Below are 26,635 nucleotides of genomic sequence, written 5' to 3' on the forward strand. Positions count from 1 at the left end.
AGCTCAACTAGCTCTCCCTGTGTATTCTGTGTACCTCAGTCGCTAGGCAGCTCAACTAGCTCTCCCTGTGTATTCTGTGTACCTCAGTCGCTAGGCAGCTCAACTAGCTCTCCCTGTGTATTCTGTGTACCTCAGTCCCTAGGCAGCTCAACTAGCTCTCCCTGTGTATTCTGTGTACCTCAGTCCCTAGGCAGCTCAACTAGCTCTCCCTGTGTATTCTGTGTACCTCAGTCGCTAGGCAGCTCAACTAGCTCTCCCTGTGTATTCTGTGTACCTCAGTCCCCTAGGACCACCAGTTTCCTCACAGAAGCCATCACCTGCTAGAAGCCATGGAAATGAAGAAATAAGGCGTCAGCTTCATCTAATCTGTCCCATAAGACCACAGTGCTCTGCAGAGACCCCTCCCGCCATGAACACTAACTAACCCAGAGATCTTTAACTTCCTCAATTTTCTACTTTGTCTAAACTTGTTTGTTTTTTTAAACTACCCATCATCTCACATGTATTTCTTGTTGAATTCCCTTTTCTTTTGTTGTCTTTCAGATTTCTTTGAATTGAGTTAACATTTTAATTCGTCACCAGCTTTCAGTATGAGCTGTAAAGTGAACTACACTCAACATGGGTTTGGACAGAGTCATATATATATAGAGACATGTCCTGTATATTGTCCTCCTGTTTGAAACCTAGCAAACCCCGGCTTTAAATCACTACCCAGACCCCTGACCGTTAACCTCGAACCCCTACTTGACAATGTTAACTCTACAAGCTTCTAAGCTGAATTCCTGAATGCCTATGAAATCATTGGAGGTATAGGCCTGGGCCATTTATAGACATCCAGAGTGTATGTGTATATGTACGGATCTGGTATGGGAAAGTACTAATAAAGATTTAGGATCTGAATTTGATCACCCTGTTGCAGGAGAACTTTCCTGAACTGCAAGACATTTAAAACTTGTAGTGTTTTTGAGGTTTAAAAAGGCTTCTGAAGTTTGTAATTTCCACTGTGATATTTTTTACTTGATTTTCCCTTAAGAAAAAAATGATTAACCCACTACAAAAATGTCCAATAATTATTATCCACATAATAATTCACATTTCCTGTTGCTACAGGATTATTTTCCTGCTGTGGCAAACTGGCTCAAATTAAGATCCTACATCTGTTTATAGCCTACTCATTATGCTTGTCCCAGCGTGAACTACAGGGTCCTTTAGTAGTATGAGGTAAGTATGTATGTGCATAATGTACTGATAATTGTTTGAAAACTTAACATTTTGTATTCAATCGCAAGAATATTGATACAGAAAAGCTCAGCAGATGTATCATCACACAGTCGTAACATTTCCTGTGGTTATCTATGTTCTTTCTAATCAGCGTTCTATGCCAATATATGAAGTGTTTGTTCACATCGTCCCGACGCACCACCTCAAACCCACACAGGTTAGAATACAAAGAGAGAACATCACCCAGCTGTCACAACACAGGTTAGAATACTAAGAGAGAACATCACCCAGCTGTCACAACACAGGTTAGAATACAAAGAGAGAACATCACCCAGCTGTCACAACACAGGTTAGAATACAAAGAGAGAACATCACCCAGCTGTCACAACACAGGTTAGAATACTAAGAGAGAACATCACCCAGCTGTCACAACACAGGTTAGAATACAAATAGAGAACATCACCCAGCTGTCACAACACAGGTTAGAATGCTAAGAGAGAACATCACCCAGCTGTCACAACACAGGTTAGAATACAAATAGAGAACATCACCCAGCTGTCACAACACAGGTTAGAATACTAAGAGAGAACATCACCCAGCTGTCACAACACAGGTTAGAATACAAATAGAGAACATCACCCAGCTGTCACAACACAGGTTAGAATACAAAGAGAGAACATCACCCAGCTGTCACAACACAAGCCTGTGTGATGTCTCTATCAGGGCTGGGGGTCAATTCCATTTAAATTCAGTCAATTCGGGAAGTACACTGAAATTCCAATTGAATTGTCCTCATTGCTTTTTAAGTGATTTTAAATGATCGACATTGAAAAAGAAGAAGAAACCATTTGAGGTGGAATTGACCCCGACTGATTTGAAATGGAACTGACCCCGACTGATTTGAAATGGAACTGACCCCGACTGATTTGAAATGGAACTGACCCCGACTGATTTGAAATGGAACTGACCCCGACTGATTTGAAATGGAACTGACCCCGACTGATTTGAAATGGAACTGACCCCGACTGATTTGAAATGGAACTAACCCCGACTGATTTGAAATGGAACTGACCCCGACTGATTTGAAATGGAACTAGCCCCAACTGATTTGAAATGGAACTGACCCCAACTGATTTGAAATGGAACTGACCCCGACTGATTTGAAATGGAACTGACCCCGACTGATTTGAAATGGAACTAACCCCGACTGATTTGAAATGGAACTGACCCCGACTGATTTGAAATGGAACTGACCCCGACTGATTTGAAATGGAACTGACACCAACCCCGATGTCTTATTGGTGTTTCAGAACCTTCTCTCCACTGAAATTCTAATTCCAATTCCCCTCATTGTTTTTCAAGGAATTTGTTTATTTCCAGTTTATTTCCTGTATTGAAATGGAATTGACTATTGGAAGTGTCTTATTGGTTGTTTCAGAGCCGTCAATCGACTCGTCGGACCATATCACGCTGCCAGTTGGTCACCACAACCTGCCCCTCACCCTGCAGTGCAACCTAACTTCAGCCCACAGCGCCCACACCGAGAGCTTCTGGATGAAGAATGGGGAGGAGATCAAAGAGACCCGCGGACAGAGGGCCAACACCGAGTACTAGTATGTCCCCATCTAACACCCAGCACCCTGGCCGTAACCTTAACCAATCCCCTCAACCCGAACCCCATCTAACACCCAGAACCCTGGCCCTAACCTTAACCAATCACATCAACCCGAAGCCCATCTAACACCCAGAACCCTGGCCCTAACCTTAACCAATCCCATCAACCCGAGCCTCATCTAACACCCAGAACCCTGGCCCTAACCTTAACCAATCACATCAACCCAAACCCCATCTAACACCCAGAACCCTGGCCCTAACCTTAACCAATCCCATCAACCCGAACCCCATCTAACACCCAGAACCCTGGCCGTAACCTTAACCAATCACATCAACCCAACCCCATATAACACCCAGAACCCTGGCCCTAACCTTAACCAATCACATCAACCCAACCCCATCTAACACCCAGAACCCTGGCCCTAACCTTAACCAATCCCCTCAACCCGAAGCCCATCTAACACCCAGAACCCTGGCCCTAACCTTAACCAATCCCATCAACCCAAAGCCCATCTAACACCCAGAACCCTGGCCCTAACCTTAACCAATCCCATCAACCCGAAGCCCATCTAACACCCAGAACCCTGGCCCTAACCTTAACCAATCCCATCAACCCGAACCCCATCTAACACCCAGAACCCTAGCCCTAACCTTAACCAATCCCATCAACCTGAACCTCGTCCACACTCCATGTCTTCCTTTCTCCTGAAGTGTACACTTGTACAATCTGCCCTACACATATACAATCTGCCCTACATATATACAATATGCCCTACAGATATACAATCTGCCCTACAGATATACAATCTGCCCTGCAGATATACAATCTGCCCTACTGATATACAATCTGCCCTACTGATATACAATCTGCCCTACTGATATACAATCTGCCCTACTGATATACAATCTGCCCTACTGATATACAATCTGCCCTACAGATATACAATCTGCCCTACAGATATACAATCTGCCCTACAGATATACAATCTGCCCTACAGATATACAATCTGCCCTACTGATATACAATCTGCCCTACACATATACAATCTGCCCTACACATATACCATCTGCCCTACACATATACAATCTGCCCTACTGATATACAATCTGCCCTACTGATATACAATCTGCCCTACTGATATACAATCTGCCCTACAGATATACAATCTGCCCTACTGATATACAATCGGCCCTACTGATATACAATCTGCCCTACTGATATACAATCTGCCCTACAGATATACAATCTGCCCTACAGATATACAATCTGCCCTACTGATATACAATCTGCCCTACTGATATATAATCTGCCCTACTGATATATAATCTGCCCTACTGATATACAATCTGCCCTACACATACAGTGGGGCAAAAAAGTATTTAGTCAGCCACCAATTGTGCAAGTTTTATACTGATAACAAGTTCAAACAGGTGCCATTAATACAGGTAACAAGTGGAGGACAGAGGAGCCTCTTAAATAAGAAGTTACAGGTCTGTGAGAGCCAGAAATCTTTCTTGTTTGTAGGTGACCAAATACTTATTTTCCACCATAATTTGCAAATAAATTCATTAAAAATCCTACAATGTGATTTTCTGGATTTTTTTTTCTCATTTTGTCTGTCATAGTTGAAGTGTACCTATGATGAAAATTACAGGCCTCTCTCATATTTTTAAGTGGGAGAACTTGCACAATTGGTGGCTGACTAAATACTTTTTTGCCCCACTGTATAAAATCTGCCCTACAGATATACAATCTGCCCTACAGATATACAAGCATTGGATTGTATATGTGTTGGGCTAAATTGGGAGATCTCCATTTCTGCCAATTGTTTACATGTATTGAAAGCAATAACTCCACTCTACTTTGAACATGTCATGACACTAGGACCAAGAATATTTATTCAGAATACGTTTCATAATTGTATGTTCATTAATGTGAAAACCTGGATGATCTGTTTTAGAGATACGAGGTTTTCATCAGACAGCGACGATAATTGTTTCCTTGCACATTTCCAAAAAAATGAGTGATTATTGGGACGCAGGCAATGCCTCTGACATCAGAGGCGCTTAGAACTAAACACTGTAGAACTAATTGCTGTAGAACAGAACACTGTAGAACTAATTGCTGTAGAACTGAACACTGTAGAACTGAACACTGTAGAACTAAATACTGTAGAACTGAACACAGTAGAACTAAATACCGTAGAACTGAACACTGTAGAACTAAACACTGTAGAACTGAACACTGTATAACTAATTGCTGTAGAACAGAACACTGTAGAACTAATTGCTGTAGAACTGAACACCGTAGAACTGAACACTGTAGAACTAAATACGGTAGAACTGAACACAGTAGAACTAAATACTGTAGAACTGAACACAGTAGAACAAAACACTGTAGAACTGAACACTGTAGAACTGAACACTGTTAAACTAAACACTGTTCAGACTAGACGATTGATTGTCTTGTGGTGTTTGTTTTGTGTAAATACAGCCTGAAGAAGCCCAGAGGAGAGGATGCAGGAGAGTACATGTGTGTCTACAGCTTTAATATGGCTCCGCCTGCTAACGCCACCATCGAGATTAAAGGTAATGACTATGATTGGTTCTAGACTGATGAATCATTCACATGAATCATTCACATGAATCATTCAAGGATGCTATGATGATCTAATAGACTGCCTATGGCCACATGTATGTGTCATCTTTAAACAGCACTGTGATATCGTCCTAGAAATAACACCTTCGATAGGACCCCCCCTGCCTACACCACCACTGACCCCACCATTGACACCCCCTGCCTACACCACCACTGACCCCACCACTGACCCCCCCTGCCTACACCACCACTGACCCCACCACTGACCCCCCCTGCCTACACCACCACTGACCCCACCACTGACCCCCCTTGCCTACACCACCACTGAGATGAAAAGAACGACTCCAAACCAGTGGTGAATGGTAATGGAAGTACGGATTTGATACTGCCCTTTGATATGACACAGTAGAGGCCCGTTGCTATGACACAATAGAGGCCCGTTGCTATGACACAATAGAGGCCCTTTGATATGACACAGTAGAGGCCCTTGGATATGACACAGTAGAGGCCCTTTGATATGACACAGTAGAGGCCCTTTGATATGACACAGTAGAGGCCCTTTGATATGACACAGTAGAGGCCCTTTGATATGACACAGTAGAGGCCCTTTGATAAGACACAGTAGAGGCCCTTTGATATGACACAGTAGAGGCCCTTTGATATGACACAGTAGAGGCCCTTCGATATGACACAGTAGAGGCCCTTTGATATGACACAGTAGAGGCCCGTTGCTATGACACAGTAGAGGCCCTTTGATATGACACAGTAGAGACCCTTTGATATGACACAGTAGAGGCTCTTTGATATGACACAGTAGAGGCCCTTTGATATGACACAGTAGAGGCCCGTTGCTATGACACAGTAGAGGCCCGTTGCTATGACACAGTAGAGGCCCTTCGATATGACACAGTAGAGGCCCTTTGATATGACACAATAGAGGCCCTTTGATATGACACAATAGAGGCCCTTTGATATGACACAGTAGAGGCCCTTTGATATGACACAGTAGAGGCCCTTTGATATGACACAGTAGAGGCCCTTCGATATGACACAGTAGAGGCCCTTTGATATGACACAGTAGAGGCCCTTTGATATGACACAGTAGAGGCCCTTTGATATGACACAGTAGAGGCCCTTTGATATGACACAGTAGAGGCCCTTCGATATGACACAGTAGAGGCCCTTTGATATGACACAGTAGAGGCCCTTTGATATGACACAGTAGAGGCCCTTTGATATGACGCAGTAGAGGCCCTTTGATATGACACAGTAGAGGCCCGTTGCTATGACACAGTAGAGGCCCTTTGATATGACACAGTAGAGGCCCTTTGATATGACACAGTAGAGGCCCGTTGATATGACACAGTAGAGGCCCGTTGCTATGACACAGTAGAGGCCCCTTGGATATGACACAGTAGAGGCTATTGGATATGACACAGTAGAGGCCCGTTGATATGGCACAGTAGAGGCCCTTTGATATGACACAGTAGAGGCCCTTGGATATAACACAGTAGAGGCCCTTTGCTATGACACAGTTGAGGCCCTTTGCTATGACACAATAGAGGCCCGTTGCTATGACACAGTAGAGGCCCTTTGATATGACACAGTAGAGGCCCTTGGATATGACACAGTAGAGGCCCTTTGCTATGACACAGTAGAGGCCCTTTGCTATGACACAATAGAGGCCCGTTGCTATGACACAATAGAGGCCATTCTATATGACACAGTAGAGGCCCTTCGATATGACACAGTAGAGGCCCTTCGATATGCCACAATAGAGGCCCTTCGATATGCCACAGTAGAGGCCCTTCGATATGCCACAGTAGAGGCCCTTCGATATGACACAGTAGAGGCCCTTTGATATGCCACAGTAGAGGCCCTTCGATATGCCACAGTAGAGGCCCTTCGATATGCCACAGTAGAGGCCCTTCGATATGCCACAGTAGAGGCCCTTCGATATGCCACAGTAGAGGCCCTTCTATATGCCACAGTAGAGGCCCTTCGATATGCCACAGTAGAGGCCCTTCGATATGACACAGTAGAGGCCCTTCGATATGCCACAGTAGAGGCCCTTCGATATGACACAGTAGAGGCCCTTCGATATGCCACAGTAGAGGCCCTTCTATATGCCACAGTAGAGGCCCTTCGATATGCCACAGTAGAGGCCCTTCGATATGCCACAGTAGAGGCCCTTCGATATGACACAGTAGAGGCCCTTCTATATGCCACAGTAGAGGCCCTTCTATATGCCACAGTAGAGGCCCTTCGATATGCCACAGTAGAGGCCCTTCTATATGCCACAGTAGAGGCCCTTCGATATGCCACAGTAGAGGCCCTTCGATATGCCACAGTAGAGGCCCTTCTATATGCCACAGTAGAGGCCCTTCGATATGCCACAGTAGAGGCCCTTCTATATGACACAGTAGAGGCCCTTCTATATGACACAATAGAGGCCCTTCTATATGCCACAGTAGAGGCCCTTCGATATGCCACAGTAGAGGCCCTTCGATATGCCACAGTAGAGGCCCTTCTATATGACACAGTAGAGGCCCTTCTATATGCCACAGTAGAGGCCCTTCTATATGCAACAGTAGAGGCCCTTCGATATGCCACAGTAGAGGCCCTTCGATATGCCACAGTAGAGGCCCTTCTATATGCCACAGTAGAGGCCCTTCGATATGCCACAGTAGAGGCCCTTCGATATGCCACAGTAGAGGCCCTTCGATATGCCACAGTAGAGGCCCTTCGATATGCCACAGTAGAGGCCCTTCGATATGCCACAGTAGAGGCCCTTCGATATGCCACAGTAGAGGCCCTTCGATATGCCACAGTAGAGGCCCTTCGATATGCCACAGTAGAGGCCCTTCGATATGCCCTCCTTCTGCCAAAGACTCCATCAAGATTAAAGGTAGATTACAGCAGGCTACGACTCCCAACCAGTGTTGAATATCTACTGTTGTTGTTTTGAGATGACACATTAACCTATCTACCACACAAGCCTTTGACCTCTTTGGTCTGTCATGTGAGTGCCCTTGTAGTGATCTGAATTGAAATGTCCCTGCGTTCCAAATGGCAGCCTATCTACAGTTTCTCTATCTAACCGGTAGAGGGACAGCTCAGCGGTAGCAGATGGTGGCTGGACTGTCTGTCTGTCTGTCTGATTGGAGGATTACTGTAAGGCTCTTTCCAACCACTCTGCATCAGAATCAGAGAATCATCCCTAGCATCATCCCTAGCTTGTTTCACTGGCAGTAACCACAAGGTAATTGGTTTGAATCCCCGAGCCAACTATGTGATATAAATCTGCCGTTGTGCCCTTGAGCAAGCCACTTAACCGTAATTGCTCCTGTAAGTCTCTCGGGATAAGAGCGTCTGCTAAATGACAAAAATGTAAAACAATGTAACTGATAAATGGATGCCACAATATGTATTTATTCACAGAGTGATTTCAGAGCAGAGTAGTAATTCCTTTACTCATGTTACTAGTATCAAGGTGGTTAACTCTCACTGAAACTGAACTGTAGACCGTATACGATAACTGTATTTGTACACAATAACTGTATTCTGTAATCAATTACTGTATTCTGTAATCAACTACTGTATTCTGTATACGATAACTGTAGTCTGTATACAATAACTGTATTCTGTAATCAATAACTGTATTCTGTAATCAATTACTGTATTCTGTAATCAATAACTGTATTCTGTATATAACCGTAGTCTGTATACAACACAAAGTGATAACAGAGAGTGTACGTCTGCAAGATCGTGCCAAGGCTGATCATTACACTAAGACAGTGGTATTCACAGTCGAGTTGCAGCCTCTAGTGGGGTCACGGGGGAATTGCAGTGGGGTCGGAAAATTATATATATAACAAACCCCAAACCCCAAGTGTACAGATTATTGTATGGGACAATATACCAACATTTTTGTGAAAGAGAATTTTATTGAGTTTCATCGTTTCTCTTCATTTGTATCTGTTGATGTAAAAATCAAAATGTACTAATTTTAAGGTTGTGTCGTCAGATCTGGGCAACTAACCCAGGAAATACTGTAGGCTTAGTAATGGAATCTCAGCCCAAAAATGTTTTATTTGTACTACAGCAAACATGGAGAACATACTCAGTGGCCGGTTTATTAGGTACACCCCAGTACCGGGTCGGACCCGGCTTTGCCTCCAGAACAGCCTGAATTATTCGGGGCATTGATTCTACATGGTGGCGTAAACATTCGTTGCTCAATTCGTATCAATTGATTTTTATCGTTCCACCCACACCAGTACACTACCACCCACACCAGTACACTACCACCCACACCAGTACACTACCACCCACACCAGTATACTACCACCACCAGCCTGTATGTACCGTTGACACCAGGCAGGATGGGTCCATGGATTCCTGCTGCTGACGCCAAATCCTGACTCTGCCATCAGCATGATGCAACATGAACCGTGATTCGTCAGACTAGACAATGGTTTTTCCACTCCTCAGTTGCCCTGTGTTGGTGGTCTCGTTGTTGTTTCTAGCTGATAGGAGTGGAACCCGGTGTGGTCGTCTGCTGCAATAAACCCGTCCCTTTTATTTTATTTTTATTTCACCTTTATTTAACCAGGTAGGCAAATTGAGAACACGTTCTCATTTACAATTGCGACCTGGCCAAGATAAAGCAAAGCAGTTCGACACATACAACAACACATAGTTACACATGGAGTAAAACAAACATACAGTCAATAATACAGTGAAAAATAAGTCTATATACAATATGAGCAAGTGAGGTGAGATAAGGGAGGTGAAGGCAAACAAAATATATATATAAATAAATAAAAATATAAAAAGGCCATGGTGGCGAAGTAAATACAATATAGCAAGTAAAAAACAGTAAAAAAAGTAGAGATAGTAGAGATAGAAAAAATTAGAGATAGAAATAATGGGGTGCAAAGGAGCAAAATAAATAAATAAATACAGTAGGTAAAGAGGTAGTTGTTTGGGCTAAATTATAGATGGGCTATGTACAGGTGCAGTAATCTATGAGCTGCTCTGACAGCTGGTGCTTAAAGCTAGTGAGGGAGATAAGTGTTTCCAGTTTCAGAGATTTTTGTAGTTCGTTCCAGTCATTGGCAGCAGAGAACTGGAAGGAGAGGCGGCCAAAGGAAGAATTGGTTTTGGGGGTGACCAGAGAGATATACCTGCTGGAGCGCGTGCTACAGGTAGGTGCTGCTATGGTGACCAGCGAGCTGAGATAAGGGGGGACTTTACCTAGCAGGGTCTTGTAGATGACCTGGAGCCAGTGGGTTTGACGACGAGTATGAAGCGAGGGTCAGCCAACGAGAGTGTACAGGTCGCAGTGGTGGGTAGTATATGGGGCTTTGGTGACAAAACGGATGGCACTGTGATAGACTGCATCCAATTTATTGAGTAGGGTTTTGGAGGCTATTTTGTAAATGACATCACCGAAGTCGAGGATTGGTAGGATGGTCAGTTATACAAGGGTATGTTTGGCAGCATGAGTGAAGGATGCTTTGTTGCGGAATAGGAAGCCAATTCTAGATTTAACTTTGGATTGGAGATGTTTGATGTGAGTCTGGAAGGAGAGTTTACAGTCTAACCAGACACCTAGGTATTTGTAGTTGTCCACATATTCTAAGTCAGAGCCGTCCAGAGTAGTGATGTTGGACAGGCGGGCAGGTGCAGGCAGCGATCGGTTGAAGAGCATGCATTTAGTTTTACTTGTATTTAAGAGCAAATGGAGGCCACGGAAGGAGAGTTGTATGGCATTGAAGCTCGCCTGGAGGGTTGTTAACACAGTGTCAAAAGAAGGGCCAGAAGTATACAGAATAGTGTCGTCTGCGTAGAGATGGATCAGAGAATCACCAGCAGCAAGAGCGACATCATTGATGTATACAGAGAAGAGAGTCGGTCCAAGAATTGAACCCTGTGGCACCCCCATAGAGACTGCCAGAGGCCCGGACAACAGACCCTCCGATTTGACACACTGAACTCGATCAGAGAAGTAGTTGGTGAACCAGGCGAGGCAATCATTAGAGAAACCAAGGCTGTCGAGTCTGCCGATGAGGATGTGGTGATTGACAGAGTCAAAAGCCTTGGCCAGGTCAATGAATACAGCTGCACAGTATTGTTTCCTATCGATGGCAGTTAAGATATCGTTTATGACCTTGAGCGTGGCTGAGGTGCACCCATGGCCAGCTCTGAAACCAGATTGCATAGTGGAGAAGGTATGGTGGGATTCGAAATGGTCGGTAATCTGTTTGTTGACTTGGCTTTCGAAGACCTTAGAAAGGCAGGGTAGGATAGATATAGGTCTGTAGCTGTTAGGGTCAAGAGTGTCCCCCCCTTTGAAGAGGGGGATAACCGCAGCTGCTTTCCAATCTTTGGGAATCTCAGACGACACGAAAGAGAGGTTGAAAAGGCTAGTAATAGGGGTGGCAACAATTTCAGCAGATAGTTTTAGAAAGAAAGGGTCCAGATTATCTAGCCCGGCTGATTTGTAGGGGTCCAGATTTTGCAGCTCTTTCAGAACATCAGCTGACTGTATTTGGGAGAAAGAGAAATGGGGAAGGCTTGGGCGAGTAGCAGAGGGGAGGGCAGTGCTGTTGACCGGGGTAGGGGCAGCCAGGTGGAAAGCATGGCCAGCCGTAGAAAAATGCTTATTGAAATTCTCAATTATAGTGGATTTGTCGGTGGTGACAGTGTTTCCTATCTTCAGTGCAGTTGGAAGCTGGGAGGAGATGTTCTTATTCTCCATGGACTTTACAGTTTCCCAGAACTTTTTTGAATTTGTGTTGCAGGAAGCAAATTTCTGCTTGAAAAAGCTAGCCTTGGCTTTTCTAACTGCCTGTGTATATTGGTTTCTAGCTTCCCTGAAAAGTTGCATATCACGGGGGCTGTTCGATGCTAATGCAGAACGCCATAGGATGTTTTTCTGTTGGTTAAGGGCAGTCAGGTCAGGAGAGAACCAAGGGCTATATCTGTTCCTGGTTCTAAATTTCTTGAATGGGGCATGCTTATTCAAGATGGTGAGGAAGGCATTTTTAAAAAATATCCAGGCATCCTCTACTGACGGGATGAGATCAATATCCTTCCAGGATACATCGGCCAGGTCGATCAGAAAGGCCTGCTCGCTGAAGTGTTTCAGGGAGCGTTTGATAGTGATGAGTGGAGGTCGTTTGACCGCTGACCCATTACGGATGCAGGCAATGAGGCAGTGATCGCTGAGATCTTGGTTGAAAACAGCAGAGGTGTATTTGGAGGGCAAGTTGGTTAGGATGATATCTATGAGGGTGCCCGTGTTTACGGAATTGGGTTGGTACCTGGTAGGTTCATTGATAATTTGTGTGAGATTGAGGGCATCAAGCTTAGATTGTAGGATGGCTGGGGTGTTAAGCATGTTCCAATTTAGGTCGCCTAGCAGCACGAGCTCTGAAGATAGATGGGGGGCAATCAGTTCACATATGGTGTCCAGAGCACAGCTGGGGGCAGAAGGTGGTCTATAGCAGGCGGCAACGGTGAGAGACTTGTTTTTAGAGAGGTGGATTTTTTAAAGTAGAAGTTCAAATTGTTTGGGAACAGACCTGGATAGTAAAACAGAACTCTGCAGGCAATCTTTGCAGTAGATTGCAACACCGCCCCCTTTGGCCGTTCTATCTTGTCTGAAAATCTTGTAGTTGGGGATGAAAATGTCAGAATTTTTGGTGGTCTTTCTAAGCCAGGATTCAGACACGGCTAAAACATCCGGGTTGGCAGAGTGAGCTAAAGCAGTGAACAAAACAAACTTAGGGAGGAGGCTTCTAATGTTAACATGCATGAAACCAAGGCTATTACGGTTACAGAAGTCATCAAAAGAGAGCGCCTGGGGAATAGGAGTGGAGCTAGGTACTGCAGGGCCTGGATTCACCTCTACATCACCAGAGGAACAGAGGAGGAGTAGGATAAGGGTACGGCTAAAAGCTATGAGAATTGGTCGTCTGGAGCATCTAGAACAGAGAGTAAAAGGACGTTTCTGGGGGCGATAAAATAGCTTCAAGGAATAATGTACAGACAAAGGTATGGTAGGATGTGAATACAGTGGAGGTAAACCTAGGTATTGAGTGATGATGAGAGAGATATTGTCTCTAGAAACATCATTGAAACCAGGTGATGTCATCGCATATGTGGGTGGTGGAAATGAAAGGTTGGATATGGTATAGTGAGCAGGGCTAGAGGCCCTACAGTGAAATAAGCCAATAAACACTAACCAGAACAGCAGTGGACAAGGCATATTTACATTAAGGAGAGGCATGCTTAATCGAGTGATCAATAAGGGTCCAGTGAGTAGAGGTTGGTTGGGGTCACGGCGATCCAGACAGCTGGCCGGGTAGATGGCTATCGGTAGCAAGATAGCATAGGATGGAGGTCTATTTTTAGACACCTCGTGCGTTTCCGTCGGTAGATTAGTGGGGTTCCGTGTCTTGTAGAGGGGATCAATCAAATTGGCAAAATAGATATAGTGACCCAAGAAAAAAAAAAAAAAAAATTGTCCGAAATACTTATTAAGATAGCAGCCGATAAGACAGCTAACGATTAGCGGGCCCCAGGTGTGCGTTCAGGTAACGTCGCGACGGAGGTGCCAGTTGGATAACTCCCTCGGGCAGATAACGTCGGCAGTCAATCGTGAAGGCCCGGTGGGGCTCCGTATCTGCAGCAACAAAAAAAAAACGGGTCCGGATAGGTGACTGTAGCCCAGGAATGGCTGATGGAACTCCTCAGCTGGCTAGCTCCGGAATAATTTAAGTTTGCTCCGGGATCGACGTAAGCCAATAGTCACACGGTTTGCAGTTAGCTAGCTGCGAAATCAAGGTGCAAATGTCCAGAGCCTGCGGCTGAAATCCGGGGAAACTGAGAGAAAAAAAAGGCCCGGTATGCTCCGGTCCGAGTCACGTTGCACAAAAGTGCCGGTAGATTATCGAGCTAAAGGAATAGCTGATGACCACAAAACGTGGGCAGCTGAAACACCAACGCTAGCCAGCAAGCCGGCTAACTTCTGGGCAGCTTCAAATTAGCTTTCGGCTAACTTCTGGTTAGCTTTCTGGCTAACTTCTGATTAGCCCCTGGTTAGCTTGACTGTGGATTTTCAGATTTGAGGTAAATAATACTTTTTTTGTTGTAATTGGTGAGGCGGGTTGCAGGAAAGCTTTTGTAGTTGAGTTCTTGGATAATAAAAAAAATATAAAAGATATGCGAAGAAGGTGTAAATATATATATACAGGACAAGACAGTACGAGGACAAAAATGACGTCTGAACTGCTAAGCCATCTTGGAATAAAGATGGACCGACGAGTTGTGCGTTCCCGAGACGCCGTTCTGCACACCACGGTTCTACTGCGCTGTTATTGGTCCGTTTGTAGACGGGCCTGTTAGCGTGCACCGTTCTCGCCATTCTCCTTCGACCTCTCTCATCAACGAGCTGTTGTCGTCTACAGGACTGCTGCAGACTGGATGTTTTGTGTTCGTCTCACCATTCTCTAGAAAACCCTTAAACACTGTCGTGTGTGAAAAGCCCAGGAGGCCGTTTCGGAGATACTGGAACCGGTTTCGCCTGGAACCGACAATCATACCACTCGCATAGCCACTTACATCACTCGTTTTGCACCGTTATAACGTTCAATCAAACAGTAACTGGATGCCTGTCTGCCTGCTTTTATATAGCAAGCAACGGCCACGTGACTCAGTCTGTAGGAGCAATCCATTTTCGTGAACATGGTGGCGTACCTAATAATCTGTCCTGTGAATGTATATATCTAAATAGGGCACTCCATAGGTTCAGTTTACTTCCTGTATTGACAGAATTCAAAATGGAATTGACCCCAACCCTGATGTTAACACACCATGAGACTTTATTATGAGATAACGTTGTATTATTAGGAAAACTGTCATTGCTTTCATTGGGTGCCTTCCCAGTGGCACCCTATTCCCTATATAGTGCACTATACCTCTGCAGTAGCACCCTATTCCCTATCCAGTGGCACCCTATTCCCTATATAGAGCACTACTTTTAACCGGGGCCCATAAAGTAGTGCACTGTATAAGGAAAGGGGTGCGATTAGGAATAAAAGCACTAAAAGCATTATTATAAACTGCGTGATTCGAGCCCTGCATGCTGATTGGCTGACAGCCATGGTATATCAGACTGTATACCATGGGTATGACAAAACATGTATTTTTACTACTCTAATTACATTGGTAACCAGTTTATAAAAGCAATAAGGCACTCCAGGGGTTTGTGTTATACAGCCAATATACCACACCTCCTCGTGCCTTATTGACAAATTATGTGATAACATTGTAGTAATAGTAAAACTGGCATTGCCTTCTTTCTGTGCATTTCAAATGGTACACTATTCCCTACATATTGCACTACTTTTGACCAGAGAGCCCTGTGGGCCCTTTTCAAAATAAATACACCATTTAGAACACTAGCCCTGAGAGTTTTTTATGTGATAACATACATTATTATTAGTAAAAGTTATCATTGCATTCCTTGTTTTAGATTTAATTTGTTCTGATTGGTTGTGCCCTCATTCCAGCTGGTCCTGACATCACAGGCCACAAGCGTAGTGACAATAAGAACGAGGGCCAGAAGGCCCTGCTCTACTGTAAGGCCACTGGCTACCCCTACCCTATCTGGACCTGGCACAAACTGGACAATGGGTTCTACATGGTATGTCTTGTTGTTGCGGTCTGTGGTGGTTGTTGTGGATGTGGTGGTGGTGAATGTGGTGGTTGTTGTGGTGGTGAATGTGGTGGTTGTGGTTGTGGTGGTGGTGGTGGTGGTGGTGGTGGTGGTGGTGGTGGTGGTGGTGGTGGTTGTTCTGGTGATGGTGTGGATGTGAATGTGGTGGTTGTGGTGGTGGTGGTGGTGGTGAATGTGGTGGTTGTGGTTGTGGTGGTGGTTGTGGTGGTGGTGGTGGTGGTGGTGGTGGTGGTGGTGGTGGTGGTGGTGGTGGTTGTGGTGGTGATGGTTGTGGTGGTTGTGATGGTGGTTGGGGATGTGGTGGTTGTGGTGGTGGTGGTGGTGGTGAATGTGGTGGTTGTTGTGGTGGATGTGGTGGTGGTGGTTGTGGTGGTGGTTGTGGTGGTGATGGTTGTGGTGGTTGTGATGGTGGTTGGGGATGTGGTGGTGGTGATGGTTGTGGTGGTGGATGTGGTGGTGGTGGTGGTGGTGGTGGTGGTTGTGGTGGTGGTGGTTGTGGTGGTGATGGTTGTGGTGGTTGTGATGGTGGTTGGGGATGTGGTGGTGGTGGTGGTTGTGGTGGTGATGGTTGTGGTGGTTGTTGTGGTGGTGGTGAATGTGGTGGTTGTTGTGGTGGATGTGGATGTGGTGGTTGTGGTGGTTGTTGTGATTGTGGTGTTTGCGGTGGTTGTTGTGGTCGTGATTGTGGTGGTTGTGGTGGTTGTGGTGGTGGTGGTTGTGGTTGTGGTGGTGATGGTTGTGGTGGTGGTGGTGGATGTGGTAGTTGTGGATGTGGTGGTGGATATGGTGGTTTTTGTGGTGGTGGTGGTGGTGGATATGGTGGTTTTTGTGGTGGTGGTTGTGGTGATGGTGGTTGTGGATGTAGTGGTGGTGGATATGGTGGTTTTTGTGGTGGTGGTTGTGGATGTGGTTGTGGTGGTTGTTGTGGTGGATGTTGTGGTGGTGGTTGTGGTGGTTGTGGTGGTAGTGGTGGTGGTGGTTGTGGTGGTTGTGGTGGTAGTGGTGGTGGTGGTTGTGGTGGTGGTTGTGGTGGTAGTGGTGGTGGTGGTGGTGGTGGTTGTGGTGGTAGTGGTGGTGGTGGTTGTGGTGGTTGTTGTGGATGTGGTTGTGGTGGTTGTTGTGGTGGTGGTGGTGGTTGTGGTGGTTGTGGTGGTTGTTGTGGATGTGGTTGTGGTGGTTGTGGTGGTTGTGGTGGTTGTTGTGGATGTGGTTGTGGTGGTTGTTGTGGTGGTGATGGTTGTGGTGGTTGTGGTGGTTGTTGTGGTGGTGGTGGTGGTGGTTGTGGTGGTTGTGGTGGTTGTGGTGGTTGTTGTGGATGTGGTTGTGGTGGTTGTTGTGGTGGTGATGGTTGTGGTGGTTGTGGTGGTTGTGGTGATTGTTGTGGATGTGGTTGTGGTGGTTGTGGTGGTTGTGGTGGTTGTTGTGGTGGTGGTGGTGGTGGTGGTGGTTGTGGTGGTTGTTGTGGATGTGGTTGTGGTGGTTGTGATGGTGGTGGTGGTGGTGGTGGTTGTGGTGGTTGTTGTGGTGGTTGTTGTGGTGGTTGTTGTGGTGGTGATGGTTGTGGTGGTTGTGATGGTGGTGGTGGTGGATATGGTGGTTTTTGTGGTGGTGGTGGTGGTGGATATGGTGGTTTTTGTGGTGGTGGTTGTGGTGGATATGGTGGTTTTTGTGGTGGTGGTGGTGGTGGATATGGTGGTTTTTGTGGTGGTGGTTGTGGTGATGGTGGTTGTGGATGTGGTGGTGGTGGATATGGTGGTTTTTGTGGTGGTGGTGGTGGATATGGTGGTGGTTGTGGTGGATGTGGTGGTGGTGGTTGTGGATGTGGTGATGGTGGATATGGTGGTTTTTGTGGTGGTGGTGGTGGTTTATATGGTGGTGGTGGTGGTGGTTGTAGTAGTGGTGGTGGTGGTGTTGTTGTGGATGTGGTGGTGGTTGTTGTGGTGGTGGTTGTGGTGGTGGTGGTTGTGGTGGTTGTTGTGGTGGTGGACGTGGTTGTAGTAGTGGTGGTGGTTGTAGTAGTGGTGGTGGTTGTAGTAGTGGTGGTGGTGGTGGTTGTAGTAGTGGTGGTGGTGGTGTTTGTGGACGTGGTTGTTGTGGTGGATGTGGTGGTGGTTGTTGTGGTGGTGGTTGTTGTTGTGGATGTGGTGGTGGTTGTTGTGGTGGTGGTTGTGGTGGTGGTGGTTGTGGTGGTTGTTGTGGTGGTGGATGTGGTTGTGGTGGTGGTGGTGGTGGTGGATGTGGTTGTGGTGGTTGATGTTGTGGTGTTTGATGTGGTGGTTGTGGTGGATGTGGTGGTGGTGGTGGTGGATGTGGTGGTTGTTGTGGTGGTGGTTGTTGTGGATGTGGTGGTGGTGGTGGTGGTGGTTGTTGTGGTGGTGGTTGTGGTGGTGGTTGTTGTGGTGGTGGTTGTTGTGGAAGTGGTGGTGGTGGTGGTTGTAGTAGTGGTGGTTGTGGTGGTTGTAGTAGTGGTGGTTGTGGTGGTTGTGGTGGTTGTAGTAGTGGTGGTTGTGGTGGTGGTGGTGGTTGTAGTAGTGGTGGTTGTGATGGTTGTAGTAGTGGTGGTGGTTGTAGTAGTGGTGGTTGTGGTGGTTGTAGTAGTGGTGGTTGTGGTGGTTGTAGTAGTGGTGGTTGTGGTGGTTGTAGTAGTGGTGGTTGTAGTAGTGGTGGTTGTGGTGGTTGTAGTAGTGGTGGTGGTTGTAGTAGTGGTGGTTGTGGTGGTTGTAGTAGTGGTGGTTGTGGTGGTTGTAGTAGTGGTGGTTGTGGTGGTTGTAGTAGTGGTGGTTGTGGTGGTGGTTGTTGTGGATGTGGTGGTGGGGGATGTGGTGGTGGTTGTAGTAGTGGTGGTTGTGGTGGTGGTTGTTGTGGATGTGGTTGTAGTAGTGGTGGTTGTAGTAGTGGTGGTTGTGGTGGTTGTGGTGGTGGTGATGGTTGTAGTAGTGGTGGTTGTGGTGGTGGTTGTTGTGGATGTGGTGGTTGTGGTTCTGGTGGTGGTGGATGTGGTGGTGGTTTTGGTAGTTGTGGTTCTTCTTTTCCCAGAACATGCGCACACATACCATAATCACTTCTCTCATTTTCTCTCCGCCCCTCCACCCCTGTCTTTCTCTTCTCCCCCTCCTCCCTCTTCCCCCCAGGACATTGAAAACTCCTCCGGCCGTTTCTTCATTAACAACAAAGACAACTACACTGAGCTGAGCATCATCAACCTGGACATCGTCTCCGACCCGGGGGAGTATCAGTGCAACGCCAGCAACGTGATCGGCACGTCGTCCGTGGTGTCTGTGCTGCGGGTCCGGAGCTACCTGGCCTGGCTTTGGCCTCTGCTGGGCGTCCTGGCCGAGGTCATCATCCTGGTCGTCATCATCGTGGTCTATGAGAAACGCAAGAAGCCAGACGACATACAAGACGGTGAGTCAGGAGTCTGAGACCATATCAGTCATGGCGGCCATTTTGATTTGTGGTTTGTTCTCATTTTGATGTTTTTATTTGTTTTTGTGGTCAAGTATAGTTTGCAGATAGCCCTTTTCAAATAATTCATTGTTTTCAAAGTGGAAGAAAACAATAGTCTACGTTCTTCAATGCTGCAGATATTACTATATTTTTAAAACTGTAGTTCTCTCTGTATACATGAATACAGATCAGCGTTTACCCTCATATTAACCCGCAGTGATCAGGGTTTCCTCTCTTATTAACCCACAGTGATCAGCGTTTACCCTCATATTAACCCACAGTGATCAGGGTTTACCCTCATATTAACCCACAGTGATCAGGGTTTACTCTCATATTAACCCACAGTGATCAGCGTTTACCCTCATATTAACCCACAGTGAGCAGGGTTTACCCTCTTATTAACCCACAGTGAGCAGGGTTTACCCTCTTATTAACCCACAGTGAGCAGGGTTTCCTCTCTTATTAACCCACAGTGAGCAGGGTTTACCCTCATATTAACCCACAGTGATCAGGGTTTACTCTCATATTAACCCACAGTGATCAGGGTTTACTCTCATATTAACCCACAGTGATCAGGGTTTACCCGCATATTAACCCACAGTGATCAGGGTTTACCCTCCTATTATCCCACGGTGTTCGGAGTTTACCCTACTATTAACCCACAGTGAGCAGGGTTTACTCTCATATTAACCCACAGTGATCAGGGTTTACGCTCATATTAACCCACGGTGTTCGGGGTTTACCCTCATATTAACCCGCAGTGATCACGGTTTACTCTCATATTAACCCACAGTGATCAGGGTTTACCCTCATATTAACCCACAGTGATCAGGGGTTATCCGCATATTAACCCACAGTGATCAGGGTTTACTCTCTTATTAACCCACAGTGATCAGGGTTTACTCTCTTATTAACCCACAGTGATCAGGGTTTACTCTCATATTAACCCACAGTGATCAGGGTTTACCCTTTTATTAACCCACAGTGATCAGGGTTTACCCTCCTATTAACCCACAGTGAGCAGGGTTTACCCTCATATTAACCCACAGTGAGCAGGGTTTACCCTCATATTAACCCACAGTGATCAGGATTTACTCTCCTATTATCCCACAGTGATCAGGGTTTACCCTCATATTACCCCACAGTGATCAGGGTTTACTCTCCTATTAACCCACAGTGATCAGGGTTTACTCTCCTATTAACCCACAGTGATCAGGGTTTACTCTCCTATTAACCCACAGTGATCAGGGTTTACCCTCATATTAACCCACAGTGATCAGGGTTTACTCTCCTATTAACCCACAGTGATCAGGGTTTACTCTCATATTAACCCACAGTGATCAGGGTTTACCCTACTATTAACCCACAGTGATCAGGGTTTACTCTCTTATTAACCCACAGTGATCAGGGTTTACCCTACTATTAACCCACAGTGATCAGGGTTTACCCTACTATTAACCCACAGTGATCAGGGTTTACTCTCTTATTAACCCACAGTGATCAGGGTTTACCCTCATATTAACCCACAGTGATCAGGGTTTACTCTCCGATTAACCCACAGTGATCAGGGTTTACCCTCATATTAACCCACAGTGATCAGGGTTTACCCTCATATTAACCCACAGTGATCAGGGTTTACTCTCCTATTAACCCACAGTGATCAGGGTTTACCCTACTATTAACCCACAGTGATCAGGGTTTACCCTACTATTAACCCACAGTGATCAGGGTTTACCCTCTTATTAACCCACAGTGATCAGGGTTTACCCTCCTATTATCCCGCAGTGATCAGGGTTTACCCTCATATTAACCCACAGTGATCAGGGTTTACCCTCATATTAACCCACAGTGATCAAGGTTTACTCTCTTATTAACCCACAGTGATCAGGGTTTACCCTCATATTAATCCACAGTGATCAGGGTTTACCCTCATATTAACCCACAGTGATCAGGGTTTACTCTCTTATTAACCCACAGTGATCAGGGTTTACTCTCTTATTAACCCACAGTGATCAGGGTTTGCTCTCATATTAACCCACAGTGATCAGGGTTTACCCTCCTATTAACCCACAGTGAGCAGGGTTTACCCTCATATTAACCCACAGTGATCAGGGTTTACCCTACTATTAACCCACAGTGATCAGGGTTTACTCTCCTATTAACCCACAGTGATCAGGGTTTACCCTCCTATTAACCCACAGTGAGCAGGGTTTACCCTCATATCAACCCACAGTGATCAGGGTTTACTCTCATATTAACCCGCAGTGATCAGGGTTTACCCTCATATTAACCCGCAGTGATCAGGGTTTACGCTCTTATTAACCCACAGTGATCAGGGTTTACCCTCATATTAACCCGCAGTGATCAGGGTTTACCCTCATATTAACCCGCAGTGATCAGGGTTTACCCTCATATTAACCCACAGTGATCAGGGTTTACCCTCATATTTACCCACAGGGATCATGGTTTACCCTACTATTAACCCACAGTGATCAGGGTTTACTCTCCTATTAACCCACAGTGATCAGGGTTTACCCTCATATTAACCCACAGTGATCAGGGTTTACCCTCCTATTAACCAGCAGTGATCAGGGTTTACTCTCCTATTTACCCACAGTGATCAGGGTTTACCCTACTATTTAACCCACAGCGTTCAGGGTTTGCCCTACTATTACCCCACAGTGATCAGGGTTTACTCTCCTATTACCCCACAGTGATCAGGGTTTACCCTCCTATTAACCCACAGTGATCAGGGTTTACCCTACTATTAACCCACAGTGATCAGGGTTTACCCTCTTATTAACCCACAGTGATCAGGGTTTACTCTCCTATTATCCCGCAGTGATCAGGGTTTACCCTCATATTAACCCACAGTGATCAGGGTTTACCCTCATATTAACCCACAGTGATCAGGGTTTACTCTCTTATTAACCCACAGTGATCAGGGTTTACCCTCATATTAACCCACAGTGATCAGGGTTTACCCTCATATTAACCCACAGTGATCAGGGTTTACTCTCTTATTAACCCACAGTGATCAGGGTTTACCCTCCTATTAACCCACAGTGAGCAGGGTTTACCCTCATATTAACCCACAGTGATCAGGGTTTACCCTACTATTAACCCACAGTGATCAGGGTTTACTCTCCTATTAACCCACAGTGATCAGGGTTTACCCTCATATTAACCCGCAGTGATCAGGGTTTACTCTCATATTAACCCACAGTGATCAGGGTTTACTCTCATATTAACCCACAGTGATCAGGGTTTACTCTCCTATTAACCCACAGTGAGCAGGGTTTACCCTCATATTAACCCACAGTGATCAGGGTTTACCCTCCTATTAACCCACAGTGAGCAGGGTTTACCCTCATATTAACCCGCAGTGATCAGGGTTTACCCTCATATTAACCCGCAGTGATCAGGGTTTACGCTCTTATTAACCCACAGTGATCAGGGTTTACCCTCATATTAACCCGCAGTGATCAGGGTTTACCCTCATATTAACCCGCAGTGATCAGGGTTTACCCTCATATTAACCTACAGTGATCAGGGTTTACCCTCATATTTACCCACAGGGATCATGGTTTACCCTACTATTAACCCACAGTGATCAGGGTTTACTCTCCTATTAACCCACAGTGATCAGGGTTTACCCTCATATTAACCCACAGTGATCAGGGTTTACCCTCCTATTAACCAGCAGTGATCAGGGTTTACTCTCCTATTTACCCACAGTGATCAGGGTTTACCCTACTATTTAACCCACAGCGTTCAGGGTTTGCCCTACTATTACCCCACAGTGATCAGGGTTTACTCTCCTATTACCCCACAGTGATCAGGGTTTACCCTCCTATTAACCCACAGTGATCAGGGTTTACCCGCATATTAACCCACAGTGAGCAGGGTTTACTCTCCGATTAACCCACAGTGATCAGGGTTTACCCGCATATTAACCCACAGTGAGCAGGGTTTACTCTCCGATTAACCCACAGTGATCAGGGTTTACCCTCATATTAACCCACAGTGATCAGGGTTTACCCTACTATTTAACCCACAGCGTTCAGGGTTTGCCCTACTATTACCCCACAGTGATCAGGGTTTACTCTCCTATTACCCCACAGTGATCAGGGTTTACCCTCCTATTAACCCACAGTGATCAGGGTTTACCCTACTATTAACCCACAGTGATCAGGGTTTACCCTCTTATTAACCCACAGTGATCAGGGTTTACTCTCCTATTATCCCGCAGTGATCAGGGTTTACCCTCATATTAACCCACAGTGATCAGGGTTTACCCTCATATTAACCCACAGTGATCAGGGTTTACTCTCTTATTAACCCACAGTGATCAGGGTTTACCCTCATATTAACCCACAGTGATCAGGGTTTACCCTCATATTAACCCACAGTGATCAGGGTTTACTCTCTTATTAACCCACAGTGATCAGGGTTTACCCTCCTATTAACCCACAGTGAGCAGGGTTTACCCTCATATTAACCCACAGTGATCAGGGTTTACTCTCATATTAACCCGCAGTGATCAGGGTTTACCCTCATATTAACCCGCAGTGATCAGGGTTTACGCTCTTATTAACCCACAGTGATCAGGGTTTACCCTCATATTAACCCGCAGTGATCAGGGTTTACCCTCATATTAACCCGCAGTGATCAGGGTTTACCCTCATATTAACCCACAGTGATCAGGGTTTACCCTCATATTTACCCACAGGGATCATGGTTTACCCTACTATTAACCCACAGTGATCAGGGTTTACTCTCCTATTAACCCACAGTGATCAGGGTTTACCCTCATATTAACCCACAGTGATCAGGGTTTACCCTCCTATTAACCAGCAGTGATCAGGGTTTACTCTCCTATTTACCCACAGTGATCAGGGTTTACCCTACTATTTAACCCACAGCGTTCAGGGTTTGCCCTACTATTACCCCACAGTGATCAGGGTTTACTCTCCTATTACCCCACAGTGATCAGGGTTTACCCTCCTATTAACCCACAGTGATCAGGGTTTACCCTACTATTAACCCACAGTGATCAGGGTTTACCCTCTTATTAACCCACAGTGATCAGGGTTTACTCTCCTATTATCCCGCAGTGATCAGGGTTTACCCTCATATTAACCCACAGTGATCAGGGTTTACCCTCATATTAACCCACAGTGATCAGGGTTTACTCTCTTATTAACCCACAGTGATCAGGGTTTACCCTCATATTAACCCACAGTGATCAGGGTTTACCCTCATATTAACCCACAGTGATCAGGGTTTACTCTCTTATTAACCCACAGTGATCAGGGTTTACCCTCCTATTAACCCACAGTGAGCAGGGTTTACCCTCATATTAACCCACAGTGATCAGGGTTTACCCTACTATTAACCCACAGTGATCAGGGTTTACTCTCCTATTAACCCACAGTGATCAGGGTTTACCCTCATATTAACCCGCAGTGATCAGGGTTTACTCTCATATTAACCCACAGTGATCAGGGTTTACTCTCATATTAACCCACAGTGATCAGGGTTTACTCTCCTATTAACCCACAGTGAGCAGGGTTTACCCTCATATTAACCCACAGTGATCAGGGTTTACCCTCCTATTAACCCACAGTGAGCAGGGTTTACCCTCATATTAACCCGCAGTGATCAGGGTTTACCCTCATATTAACCCGCAGTGATCAGGGTTTACGCTCTTATTAACCCACAGTGATCAGGGTTTACCCTCATATTAACCCGCAGTGATCAGGGTTTACCCTCATATTAACCCGCAGTGATCAGGGTTTACCCTCATATTAACCTACAGTGATCAGGGTTTACCCTCATATTTACCCACAGGGATCATGGTTTACCCTACTATTAACCCACAGTGATCAGGGTTTACTCTCCTATTAACCCACAGTGATCAGGGTTTACCCTCATATTAACCCACAGTGATCAGGGTTTACCCTCCTATTAACCAGCAGTGATCAGGGTTTACTCTCCTATTTACCCACAGTGATCAGGGTTTACCCTACTATTTAACCCACAGCGTTCAGGGTTTGCCCTACTATTACCCCACAGTGATCAGGGTTTACTCTCCTATTACCCCACAGTGATCAGGGTTTACCCTCCTATTAACCCACAGTGATCAGGGTTTACCCGCATATTAACCCACAGTGAGCAGGGTTTACTCTCCGATTAACCCACAGTGATCAGGGTTTACCCGCATATTAACCCACAGTGAGCAGGGTTTACTCTCCGATTAACCCACAGTGATCAGGGTTTACCCTCATATTAACCCACAGTGATCAGGGTTTACCCTCATATTAACCCACAGTGATCAGAGTTTACCCTCTTATTAACCCGCATTGATCAGGTTCCACATTGTTACCACTACTACCTTTCTGGTCTAACATCGTCCCAGCTGGCCTAACACCGTCCCAGCTGGCCTAACACCGTCCCAGCTGGCCTAACACCGTCCCAGCTGGCCTAACACCGTCCCAGCTGGCCTAACACCGTCCCAGCTAGTCTAACACCGTCCCAGCTGGCCTAACATCGTCCCATCTGGCCTAACATCGTCCTATCTGGCCTAACATCGTCCCAGCTGGCCTAACATCGTCCCATCTGGCCTAACATCGTCCCATCTGGCCTAACATCGTCCCAGCTGGCCTAACATCGTCCCAGCTAGTCTAACACCGTCCCAGCTGGCCTAACACCGTCCCAGCTGGCCTAACATCGTCCCAGCTGGCCTAACATCATCCCAGCTGGCCTAACATTGTCCCAGCTAGTCTAACATCGTCCCAGCTAGTCTAACATCGTCCCATCTGGCCTAATATCGTCCCAGCTGGCCTAACACCGTCCCAGCTGGCCTAACATCGTCCCAGCTAGTCTAACATCGTCCCAGCTAGTCTAACATCGTCCCAGCTGGCCTAACATCATCCAAGCTAGTATAACATCGTCCTAGCTGGCCTAACATCGTCCCATCTGGCCTAATATCGTCCCAGCTG

The 26,635-nt window shown here is 46.0% G+C and overlaps 1 protein-coding gene across 2 annotated transcripts in view; it reads left to right on the forward strand.

Moving 5' to 3' along the window:
• The window catches only part of LOC129861904 (neuroplastin-like), a 68,410-nt gene that overhangs the window by 31,627 nt on the left and 10,148 nt on the right, over positions 1-26,635 (forward strand). For both annotated transcript variants that reach the window (XM_055933085.1, XM_055933086.1), the window contains exons 2-5: positions 2,660-2,834; positions 5,330-5,424; positions 16,018-16,151; positions 19,316-19,589. In XM_055933085.1, the coding sequence (XP_055789060.1) occupies positions 2,660-2,834; positions 5,330-5,424; positions 16,018-16,151; positions 19,316-19,589 (678 nt within the window). The remainder of the gene's footprint in view (positions 1-2,659; positions 2,835-5,329; positions 5,425-16,017; positions 16,152-19,315; positions 19,590-26,635) is intronic.

The sequence above is a fragment of the Salvelinus fontinalis genome, chromosome 9, assembly GCF_029448725.1.
Source record: "Salvelinus fontinalis isolate EN_2023a chromosome 9, ASM2944872v1, whole genome shotgun sequence".
Classification (NCBI taxonomy): domain Eukaryota; kingdom Metazoa; phylum Chordata; class Actinopteri; order Salmoniformes; family Salmonidae; genus Salvelinus; species Salvelinus fontinalis.